Raw genomic sequence first — 12,206 nt, 5'->3', positions numbered from 1 at the left:
AGGGCCCACCTCAGCCACTCTACCATGGTAATCTTTGGGACAATGACTTCTCAGAAAAGAGGAGGAGGCCACTGTTCATCTGAGCCAGAGAGGTTAAATGCCTTATTTTGTACCATAGCCATGCTGCCGCCTCCAACAGGCCCGGCTTGTGTGTAAGCACACTCCGTTCCCTCAAGTCTGTCTCCTCCCAGACACAGGAACTACCTGTCCAGATGTTCCCATCTGTGAGATCCCATGTAGTCCCCCCATCTCTGGTCCCCTAGGGATTCTGGTTTATTACCCAGGCTTTTCCCCCCTTTCCTTTTTGGAGATGTCCTGCCAGTCTGGTCTCAGCCTTACCTCTGATCTCAGGTCTGCTAATCTGTCACATGGGTAACACTGACCAGGCGCTCACAATGAAAGATGATGTGTCTCCTAAGCCTCTTAACCTGACTCCTGATGTCTGGGCTCTGCCATCAAAGCTTCTTGGGGAAAGAAGGAATTGGCCAAGGGTCCTGTACTATCTAGCCTGGCCATGGCTGTTTTTGTTTTCTCAGGAAAAGGAACTATTCCTAACAACTGTTTTAGCCTCTACCAGGGCCTATGGTCATGGTCCACTGGACCATAAGTTCTGTAAGGAGAGGATCCATATTGGACTCATTCACAATATTCACAGCACCTGGCACATTGTAGGTGCTCAGCACACGTTTGCTGAAGGAATAAATGGGTTAGTCTTCCATGCAGTTGCCTGGACCCAGCAGCTAAGTGGTTTTTTATCACTAACGGACTGGTTCGTTGGCTTTGCATCTCGGGCCTCACCCCTGGGAGCCAAATGGTGCCTGGTTGGTGACCAACGTCTGGAAAACACAGGAGCAGTGGCTGCAATATGTTCCCAATATTCTCATTAATGATGGCATTTATCAGTAGCAGCTGTGGTACAAGGTACAAAAGGTTCTTGTCCTATGGTCTTGCAGCCTAAATGACAGTAAACAAAACAAGCAACTGGCAGCTCCTCCTCCCCTCATATTTCTTAAGGCACAAGAAGCATCACTATCTCAGATTTATAACAAGAACATCAGGAATAATGGCAGGAGCTTCCCATTTTATACACAAGTGAAAGGAAGCCCAGAGAAGCACAGACTTGTCCAGTGTGCAGAATTATTACTAGCTGGGCCTGGAGCACCCATCTTTTTTCTTGTACTCTATCCAGGTGGTTCCCGCTCTATCTGGTCCAGGTTCTGAAGTTTGCCTCCTATTGCATACTGGCTATGTCACTGCAGGCACAACCTGGGTCTTCAGTTGGGACAAGATCTTGGAAAGGAGAGAGTTTTAAGGAATTTGAAAGATGGAAGATGGTGAATGGACACCTGGGCCAGGGGAGGTGGCTTTAGTTGTGCTGGCCCTTGAGCTCCACTGTCCTCACCTCCAAGGAGATACATGGTAGCTATCAGGGCAGAGGCAACTGCTTCACATTTTTTCTGCCTCAGCTTCTAGAATCATTCTTGTACAGAGGCCTTTTTAAAATCATCGTATGGCCCTGGGCAGTGTGGCTCAGTTGGTTGGACATCATCCCATGCACTGAGAGGTTGCTGGTTTGATTTCTGGCCAGGGCACATGCCCAGGTTGTGGGCTTAATCCCTGGTCAGTGTGCAGGAGGCAGCTGATCGATGTTCCACTCACATAAAATCATCTTATGCCAGTTTGCAACTTCCTGTTTCTTGCTTGTAGTGATTCCTTGAGGAAGAGCTCCAGCTGCTGGGGTGCACTGACAAGTGGCATTTTAGCTCTTGCAGCCCTTGAGCCGCAAGGTGCTGGGAGTTTCTTTGTGATCCCTGACTCTGGCTGGGATCAAAGACCTCCTTCCCACCTCAATCCCCTTTCTCCCCAAAGCAGTATCGCAGGTGTTCCTCTTCCCAGGGTCCTTCCAAAGATATGCTGCACTTAGCTTCTCTCAGGCTCAGATAATCTCTTAAGAATGAAATTTCAGGCACCAGCTTGGGACATTTTAGGTGACAGGCCCCAATAATCCAGGACAAAGGTTGCTGCCTACTCACTGTTGACCTAAAAGTAAAAGTTATTTTACCTGGCCGGGTATCTCAGTTGGTTAGAGCATCTCACGATATACCAGGTTGCGGGTTCAATCCCTGCTCAGGGCACATTAAATGAGTGGTACAACGAACCAATGTTTCTCTTCCTTCTGTCTCCAAGGTCGATTAAAAAAAAAAAAAGTCAGTTATTTTACCAGCAAAAATGAGTTTATTTGGGAACAGCAAAGAGTTGCAAATCAGGACACGCAAACTATAACAAAAGCCATAGAGGCAAGTCCAACAAATGAAGGAAAGGAACCATATTGTATGGAGAAAAAGGAAAGAGGGGTTTTGAACAAAGGTCCATTGGAGAAAAGTGACTTCAGGGAGATGATGGTTTCTCATTGGCCGAGTTGCTAGGGTAGTTGGTTTCTTGTAGGAGATGCAATGAACATCTTTTCCTGATGGGGCCTATAATTGACAGTTCTTCCTGTAGTTGCCATGGAGTGTTAGAGCTTCCCTTTCTGGCCTCTGGATTCCCATTTTAGTGGTTCCCTTTTATTTTCAAATCACCAAGCTCGCTGCCTGCTTACTGTGGTGTGAGTGAGGAAGGAGTCCTGAACCCCTGCTTTTTACTTGATGCCCAAACTAAAGGTTGTTAGGGTTAAAAATGCCTGGGGACCAGTGGTCAGTATTTATTTAGCTTGGCAGTGGAAGAAACTCCTCCCAGTCCCCTGCACCTCTGGAAATCCCTGGAAAAAAGGGAGGGTGGGCATAAGTGGCACCTTTGTTTGGAAGTCTCCTAAGGCATAGCCTTCTGGCTGTAGGGACCCATGGCATCGCCCAGTCACAACCAGCCATCCCAGGTTTATCTGCAGATCCCCCCAGGACAGACAAACCAGTGAGACTGTGTATGGAGTTGTACCTTTCTTGTTTTTCTCGGGGGTGGGGTCGGGGGAGCTCCTTAGAAGGGTGAAAGACTGAATGGTAGTTCCTTAATGTTTCCTTTCTGTCTGGTGGTCTGCATTCCCTGGATGTGGAGGCATCTTCGGGTGTTCTCCGGTTTAAAGGTAGGGGGCGTAGGGGGCAGCATTGTCTCCAGCTGATCTGGAGAAACGCTTAAGAGGAGTATAGCCTTAGGGTCGGGATAATCGGGTTTCCCCCAGACCACGGAAATAGTGCGTGCGCAGCCTGCCGTACTTTCGATGTAAAGTGGACTCCTCGAAGGGAAAATGATCTTTCTGGTCCTTTAAAGAAACAGCCACACACTTTCAATCAGCCTGCATAAACTATTTGGATTTTAGCCCAGCCCAAGCCACGTGCCCTTGAAGTCCCTCCTGCTAAAAGCTACGCCCCAACCTCAGTAGCCACGCCCGCGCCGAGTCCTAAGAAGCTACATCTTACTAGAGATCACCAGCTCTTCAGGGACCCCAGGGTCCAGGGAGAATTCCTACCTGGGAGCCCCGCCCCGCTGACAGCCGGGAGGCGGCGCTCAGCAGTTGCGGTTGAGCACGCGGCAGGAACAGGAGCTGCGGAAGAAGCGGCACATGCAGGAGGCGCACGGGTCACAGCAGGGGGGCGCCGGCTGTTTGCAGCTGTTGCGGGTGGCTACGCAGGGGTCGGGCGGCGGGGGCCGGGTCCGCGTCACCTTCTTAATCGAAGCCTTTCTCTGCTGGGAAATGCCGGGGCTGTCCCAACAGCCCACTCCCGCCCCACCCGACCTCACCTCTGCCGAGGAATCTTTGGGCGATGGAGGCCACGGACCGACATCCCCACCCACTGCCCACCCCAGGGGTCCTGGCTGCTCCCTAATCATGGCCCTCCGCCTCCATCCTCAGCAAAACTGACGTGGCCCGGCCTGGCCCGCTTCGCTCCCTAAGGGACCCCACTCAACTCCAGTTTTTAACTACCCCTTCTCCCTTTCTGTGTATCTGCAACCCCTCTCAGTTCTGCCTTCACAATAAATCCTGACTCTACTCTCTTCTTCACCTCTGCTACCCTGGGCCAGGCCACTGTGTTCTGTGCTGCTCTGGGCCCCTTATAGTCCGTCCTCCAGTGCCCCAAAGAAACCTCTCCGAAGACCTGTGATGGCATCCCACTCTGGTTTAAAGCCCGCCAATGGTTTTTTCTTTGCACTTGGAATAAAACATAAACTTTACTTTGGCCCTGAGGCCCTGTGTGCGCCCACCCCTCCCTTCAACACCTTTACCACACTGCCCCACTGGCCTTCCTTCTGTGCACCAAACGAAGAAAGTGTTCCTACTACAGGGTCTTTGAACTGGATACTCCCTTTCCTGTGTCTAGTGCAACTGAAGAACTGAATTTTCAAATTTTATTCAATTTAGCCCTGGCTGGTGTGGCTCAGTGGGTTGGGCGTTGTCCTGTGCACTGAAAGGTTGCCCCTTCTATTCCTGGTTGGGGTACATGCCTGGGTTTTGGCTCCATCAGATGGTGAGGTAGCCAATCTCACATGAATGTTTCTCTCTTTTGCTCTCCCTCTAAAAAAATCAATAAAGATCTTTAAAATTTTTCTTTTAATTTTAATTTAAAACTGAAGCAGTGTAAAATTTTTTTGATAAACACTTTATTGTTTTTTAGGACTACGTTTGACTTTGTTAAAAATTAACATCAGAATTAAGATGTGGCCCAGCCAGTGTGGCTCAGTGGTTGAGCAATCACCTATAAACCAAGAGGTCATGGTTTGAGTCCCAGTCAGGGCACATGCCCAGGTTGTGGGCTCCATCCCCAGTAGGGGTCATGTAGGAGGCAGCTGATTGATGATTCTCATCATTGATGTTTCTATCTCTCTTCCTCTCCCTTCCTCTCTGAAATAAAAAAGAAAAGAAAACCATAATATTTTGGATATATTGGGTTAAATACAATATTAAAGTTAATTGCATGGGTTTCTTTTTACTTTTAAAAAACGTGGCTGTTAGAACATTTAAAAATATATATGTGGTTCCCATTGTATTTCTACTGGGTGTTGCTGCTTGAGATTACTGAATTTTTCAGTCTGATATTTAAGTACTTTCTTGCAGAGGTTTTCCCTTCTATCTCATTGCCATGCTTTAACTCCTTCAGTGTTTATCATATTAAGAATTTATTTCATTGGTTTACTTGCTGTTTGCCTGTTTTCCCCACAAGAAACTCTTGTTCACTTCCATATTCCCAGTACCTAGCATCTATACTAATAAAAGAGTAATACGCTAATTAGACCAGGAGACCTTCTAGAGACCTTCCAGAAGTCCTTCCGGACAAAGCCATGGTGGCGGGGCCAAGGCAGAGGCAGTTAGGGGTGATCAGGCCGGCAGGGGAGGACAGTTGGGGGCAAGCAGGCCGGCGGGGGTGGGGGCAGTTGGGGGAGAGCAGGCCGGTGGGGGGCGGGCAGTTGAGGGCAAGCAGGCCAGCAGGGAGGGGCAGACAGGGGCGATCAGGCTGGCGGGGGGAGCAGTTGGGGACAAGAAGGCCGGTGGGGGAGCATTTGGGGGTGAGCAGGCCAGTGGCAGGGGCATTTGGGGGGAGCTAGCCATCAGGGGGGCAGTTGGGGGCAATCAGTTCAGCAGGGGCAGGCAGTTAGGGGTGCTCAGGCCAGGAGGGGGGTGGGAGTTGGGGTTGATCAGGCCAGCAGGCAGAGTGTTTAGGGGTGATCAGGCAGGCAGGCGGGTGAGCAGTTAGGAGCCAGCAGTCCCGGATTGTGAGAGGGATGTCCGACGAACATACCCTGAGGGGTCCCAGATTGGAGAGGGTGCAGACCAGGCTGAGGGACACCCCCTCCCCCGTGCACGAATTTCGTGCACTGCACCACTAGTATAGATATATTTGTCAATTATACATTCTTATCTGTCAATCATCTGATTTGCTTGTTCACTTCACCTAAGGCCCAGAGAGGAGCAGGAATGTTCTCAAGATTAGTGCCAGGTCCTACCTCCTAAAGCCTAGTCCAGGCTTCCCTTGTCTGGTTTACAGATGATCTGGTAAAATGAGGCACACTAAGGAATAATGTGTGCATTTCAACAATGCCTTACTCCAATATTTCCCAAAGTGTGGGAACCTGTACCATAGTGATATGATTTTAAATGGTGCATAAATATTAAATGATGCTCAATCCCAATGAGAAAGGATTATTTATTTTTTATCTTGTTCAATTTGAAAGGCTCAATGTGGTTTGGTGCCAATATGTCCTTAATGCCTCCCGAATACTTTCTAATCTTCCTTTTAACACAGAGAACAAGCCTCAGATTTACAGCCTTTGGCAGGCAATACCATTTAGCTAGAATCCACTAACGGTGTTTTATTTTCATTTTACTTATTATTATTTTTAAATATATTCTTATTGATTTCAGAGAAGAAGGGAGAAGGAGAGACTGCAACATCAATGATGAGAGAATCATTGATGGGCTGCCTCCTGCACATCTCAAGCCTGAAAGCCAGGCATGTGCCCTGACCGAGAATGCAACCACGACTTCCTGGTTCATAGGTCAATGCTCAACCACTGAGCCACGCTGGCCGGGCTCATTTTACTTATTTTTATAGTTAACTTCTACTTATGACAAATGATACTGGTTTTCTATCACAGTTATATAATTTATAACATTTTAATTTTAAACATATTTAATAAATAGATGAAACTCAGATGTGGCGAAAGTTGTGGAAATGATTCTGAAATGACTGAGGTTTAGGAAACAGTGCATTCATCCAAAAGAATAAGCGATGATAAAATTTCAGGCCGGGGGCTAGCTAGTATAGGAAGATGCTTTTCGGCATGTAAGTTTTTTTACTCAGTGAACCTCAGCTCCTTGGGCTTCTGTGAGGGTCGAGTTCAGGACTCAAGGGCAGGAAGCCTTTAGGTAGCTGTCAGCTGCTTTTCTTCATGTAGGTCTGAAAAATCATTTAGTTCCTAACCAGAGCTTGGGGGTCCTCCCTTTTAAGTCCAGTCCCACCCCCACAGTGAGAACTCCCAGGCCTACCTTGGAAGCTCTCTTCTTTTCTGCCTCTTTTCTGCTGATCTTTTTGGACTTCTTGTTTATCCCTTTAAAGAGAGAAAAGAGCAGAGACAGATGTTTCTGGGGCCCTGAGCTGCAGTGAAGTGGGAAGTGCTGAGGGGGCTCCAGGAAGTCCCAAGGTGGGGGGGAGGATGAGAGGTTGGCTGGATGAATCACATCTTGGCACTTAGGCCATCAGGCTCCTTTTTTTTTTTTTTAGCCATCAGGTTCTTGTTAGCCTGACTGCTGACCTGGAGCCAGGGACTGAGAGCAAAGTGTCCTCTGAAGGAAGGCAAAGGGGAAATTCCAGAAGGCCCTGTAAAATGGACTCAGTGTCTTATACATGGATAGACCCGAGTTTCCTATAGTCCTATTTTCCATTTCTCAGAGCTTTGGAGTCAGGCAGACCTGATTTAAATTCAGTCTTTGCGATATAGCATCTGTGTAGCCTTAGCCAACCTACTTATTCTTCTTAAGACTCAGTTTTCTAATCTGCAAACAGGGTACTGTAATACCTACCTTGCAGGGTTGTCTTGAGGATAAGTAAGGTATGTTTGTAAAGTGGAAAGTCTGGCACATTGAAGGTGATCACTCAGCGTTGATTTGCTTCAACCCCTTTCCTTGCCTTCATCTTGAGCAGTGGTTCTCAACCTTCCTAATGCCGCGACCCTTTAATACAGTTCCTCATGTTGAGGTGACCCCAACCATAAAATTATTTTCGTTGCTACTTCATAACTAATTTTGCTACTGTTATGAATCGTAATGTAAATATCTGTGTTTTCTGATGGTCTTAGGCGACCCTGCTAGCGGTCGTGACCCACAGGTTGAGAACCACTGCTGTAGAGCCTAAGACCATCGGAAAACACAGATATTTACATTACGATTCATTAACAGTAGCAAAATTACAGTTATGAAGTAGCAACAAAAATAATTTTATGGTTGGGGGTCACCACAACATGAGGAACTGTATTAAAGGATCGCGGCATTAGAAAGGTTGAGAACCACTTATCTAGAATATCCTCTTTTGCGAGTGAGAGGCAAGGCAGTAAGGGACATTCGTTTTTATTTTAGGTTCTGAAGTGAAACAACTGGGTTTAAATTCTGCTCTGCCAATTAAGAACTGTGTGATCTTATGTTAGCTACTTAGCTTTCCTAAAACACAATTTCTTCAACTGTGAAATAGGAGTAAAAATAGCGCCTCACCTCACAGTGCCTAGCACACAATACGTATGCTTGTTATTGTTATTTCCAGATGGAATTAAAACAGGTCTCTCGTACCAGCTGTAATGGCCCTGCTACATTCCCTGAGCAGTCATTCTCAACCCTGGCCTGACAGGACTGGTCCATCCCAGTCTTGGCTATGGTCTGCAGGATTTCCTAAAGTTTGTTACCACTGATAGGTGTGCTGTGATTCAATAAATTTCAGAAATGCTAAGTTAAACTAAGTTCACCAAGTATCTTAACTCTCCAAGCCTCTAACACGCCAAGCTACATTTTAGGTAGGTTGGCATGCAGGGCTTTCCTAAACCAAATGAGTCAAGGGACGCTTTATTCGTCCAGGATTATTTCATGGGATGAGCAAGAATGAGCCTTGACCGATGGCAATGGATCTTGGTATCAGCCTGGGGAGCATGTTTGGCATCCTGAAGTGCCTTCTCAAGGGCCAGAACTCAAAAGCTGGACCCAAGGTCAGGCTACTTACCCATGATAGAGACAGAAGGGGAATCCCACAGGTTCATGGAGGAGTTGCTCCTCAGGCTTCTGTCATCTTTGGGCTTCTCTTCAGGTGCCAGGTGGCTATAAGCAGTGAGGAAGCACAGGCAGACCAGCAGGGTGGCCAGGAGCAGGCGGGTGACATCCATCTGAGGAGGCCTGAGTGGGACAGGGAAGGCAGTCAGGTGATGCGACAAGAGAATGTGCCCTCCTGCTTTCTTTGTTTCTTTGGGCTGGTGCTCTGACCCGATTCCACAAGTGTCCCAAGGGAACCGGAGGACCAGCAAGGCTTAAGACAGGGAAGGAGAACTGATGATGGAAGAAGAGAAAAAAGGAGAGATGGGACGAGGAAGAAAGACAAGGAAGGAAGTAAGGAGAAAAGGGATGCATTGCGATTGGACTCTGCCAACCAGAGGGTGGGGTACTGTATTTTTTTTTTTTTTCAAAAACCAGTGGCCCCAGGAGACCCTAAGCCTGGGCAGAGTTGTTCAAAGGTCCCTACTACTGCTTCACAGTGGCAGAAGCTTTACTAAGGTGGAGTGAATAAGGCTCATAAAAATCCGTGAGAAAGATGCAGCGATAAATGCACCCTCAGACAAGTGTATGTCGTCGCATAGACTATATTCCCACACCCAGAGGGAATGAATGCAGGTACGGTTTGAGTCAGGAGAATGAATTTATGCACATAGGCTAACTTAGTGGAACTATAAAACTACACTGAGTCTGGAAAGGGTGAAGTCTCAGTGGAATTAATCTTCTTTGTGTATTGGGAGAGGGCTAAAAACCAGTATACCTTGCACCAATCCTGGGGAGGATATGTATATTGTAAATGTAATATAGGTCCATAATACCTGGTTGTATTATAATCCTTGGAGTCAGATTTTTTTTAAAAATTCAGAATGTTGTGGATTGTAGGAAAACAATATCTATATAGTTTATTAAACCCCATTATAAGGGGCCTGGGAGCATCCATGATAAAAATATTGATGCTTCTGTAGCAAAAAGATGTGAATATTCATAACAGAACAAACAAAGACTGTGAATTGATTCACATACTCAGGTCAGGTTTGTTGACAAATGATTTCAGGTAAGGTCATTTTGCTGTCAAATGAATTACCAAAGGAAAATTAAAACCTTACAATTTTCAGAGTTTGGGGATTTGGAAATTTCAGGGAAAGGATTATGGACCTGTGCCTTGTAATGTATACTGAATTATATAGTCATATTGTCTCATTTTACAGAGCCCTCATTGCTGTTACTACTCTACATGGGACACACACTCCCTGCTATTAATACAGGATAATAATGCTGGCAGCAATGACTACCTGTGTAATGTTTCTCAAGAATAATTTGGCCTTCCACTCTGTAGTAGTGAGGCAGTTCTTTGATTTGTAGTGTCACTGATGACACGTCCTCCTCTTAAACTCATCAGCTGCTTTAAGTTACTGCTTAGCACTTAAGATGAATTTTTCTTCAGCATGGTGGATAGAAAGAATCCAGGAAGAGGAGTCAGGTCACCTGGATGTACTTGCCATTTAAGGGGCTGTGTGACCCTGCCTGTCTGGGCCTCTGGTTTCTCATCTGTAAAATGAGACAATGTGACTATATAATTCAGTATACATCACGAGGCACAGAATAGGAACTTAATAAAAAATTATTGAATAGAAGAATCTAAATATCTTTCTATTCTAAAACTCTATGAATTCATAATTTCTAATTCTAGCTTTCCAGGCTTTGGAGCAGGTTAGACAGTTGCACCAAGAAAGATTTTGTAAAGTCTACTTGTGTATCCTTAGGAGTTGAGGGATTTACAAATGCATGAGTGTGGTTGAATCTGACTAAACTCTGTAAAAGAGGGTGTGGAAAGTCATGGCTAAATGCAATCAGCTTATGTACCTCAAGAGTCTTGTTGGTGTGTGTCCATGCGTGTGCGTGTGCAAGAGAACTAATGTGTAAGGGCTCTGACTGAGGGAGTGTGGGAGACAACAGTGTCCAAATCATCTGAGTATGGTGAGGCAAGGAGACAGTGTATCAATCCACAGTGCACACTGAGCACTGCAGATATCCCCTTAGCAATGGCACTGGGGATAGTCTGGTATCTTAATCCTTCAGGGTCAAAGCGTTGGTCCCCAAAGCAAAGGAAAAGATTATAATCTCCCAGTGATGGGGGATGACTAACCACCTATTGGGACAGAGGTATAGGGAGAGATGGAAACCGAAGAAGAGGTGAAGGCAGCAGAGTCTTCTTGAAGACGGTGAACAATAATAGCTGCTGACCATACTAGGTGTTAATGAGGTGCAGCCCTGAGAGCCTGCCCTGGGCTTTGCTTCGTGGCACTGAAGCATAGTGGTCCCTCTTTGGGAAAAAACTGCTGTTTGAGCTACTCTGCTATGCTTAGTCTCTTATTCTGTAGGTCAACTCTGTTATTTTTAGACTGTAAAATAACTTTGCTTTTAGCTTGAATAATAGAAAAAGATAAATTTAACTGTCTGACCTTGCAAGCTAGCCATCTAAAGGGCCTGATACACTATATTAATTCACATACTCTGCCAAGTGTTTGTTCATCCAAGGTTATAGGTGTTTGATTAGATATAATATGTATTCAAGGTTACAAGCTGTCTTACACAAAGAACTAGAAGGATATAAAAAGGAAATACTCCCTCCTGTGGTTGTTCAGAATTTGACAGAGGTAATATGCTCTGAACCTGCATGCAATAAAGATGACTCCTAACTAATTGGCTCATTAGGCGTCTTTTCCAGCTCGCTGATTTGTGATACACAGCACCAGTGAGGGGAGCCAGTGTTTCTGGGCAGCTAGCAAGCTGGCATTGCAGGGGAGGTGACTGGACTCAGTTGGCTTCCACCAGTGGCTTCCAGTCTTGCCAAGCACCAATGGCCAGGGACTTGGGGACCTGGGTCAAGCTCATCCCCGTGTAGGAGAAAAATGGCCAAAGGCAAAGTAAGGCTCAAGAAGGGCCCCAACGCAGGGGATCAACTCATATAGGCTAGTGGTGATGGAGGCAGACTCCCCTCACCAGTTTTTTGAACAACAACAACAAAAAAAAAAAAACTTGGGAAGAAAAGGAAATGATAGCAGGAGGGAATCTTAACCTTGATATTGTTTGCAAAACTTTTTGCATATGTGCGTTTTTTTCTGGAAAGAAGGTCCGTTGCTTTCTCTGGATCCATAAGGGAGTCTCTGGCCCCTAAAAAGCTCAGGACCACCCAGCCTCTGGGAGATAAAGTGGAGACCCTTTCTTTGTATATTATGTTCCTGCAACCTGAGTGGGGCTCATCCAGAATCACAGGCATATGAGAGCAGAGATGATCAGTTTTTTTTCTGTCCAGGCAAAAATTCTATAGTTGGGAAAGTGTGCTTGTTGGAAGGGGCACATCATTCTGTACTAGTGCTGGTTTAGAATATATTAAAGAAATATAAAATTGAAGCAAACTGAAGAATATAAACAGTGTGATCCCACTTGTGAAATATAAAGACTCTCTCAA

General features: G+C 46.0%; 1 protein-coding gene across 2 annotated transcripts; it reads right to left on the bottom strand.

The window, feature by feature from the left end:
- Window positions 1-3,498: 3,498 nt before the first annotated feature.
- On the bottom strand, window positions 3,499-8,853 carry ASIP (agouti signaling protein; the record flags this gene model as incomplete). Of its 2 annotated transcripts, none has more annotated exons than XM_079784608.1 (3): window positions 3,499-3,675; window positions 6,974-7,035; window positions 8,691-8,853. In XM_079784608.1, 3 exons carry the CDS (start codon window positions 8,848-8,850, stop codon window positions 3,499-3,501), a joined length of 399 nt encoding a protein of 132 aa, XP_079640734.1. The 2 variants fall into 2 exon arrangements, with proteins under 2 accessions (XP_079640734.1, XP_079640733.1); XM_079784607.1 differs by having other exon boundaries at window positions 3,499-3,678; window positions 8,691-8,850.
- Between the last annotated feature and the right edge of the window lie 3,353 nt (window positions 8,854-12,206).

The sequence above is a fragment of the Cnephaeus nilssonii genome (genome assembly GCF_951640355.1).
Source record: "Cnephaeus nilssonii genome assembly, chromosome: 11".
In the NCBI taxonomy this organism is placed as follows: domain Eukaryota; kingdom Metazoa; phylum Chordata; class Mammalia; order Chiroptera; family Vespertilionidae; genus Cnephaeus; species Cnephaeus nilssonii.
Note: the sequence above shows the minus strand (reverse complement) of the source record. Positions and strands in the feature narration are given on the sequence as shown.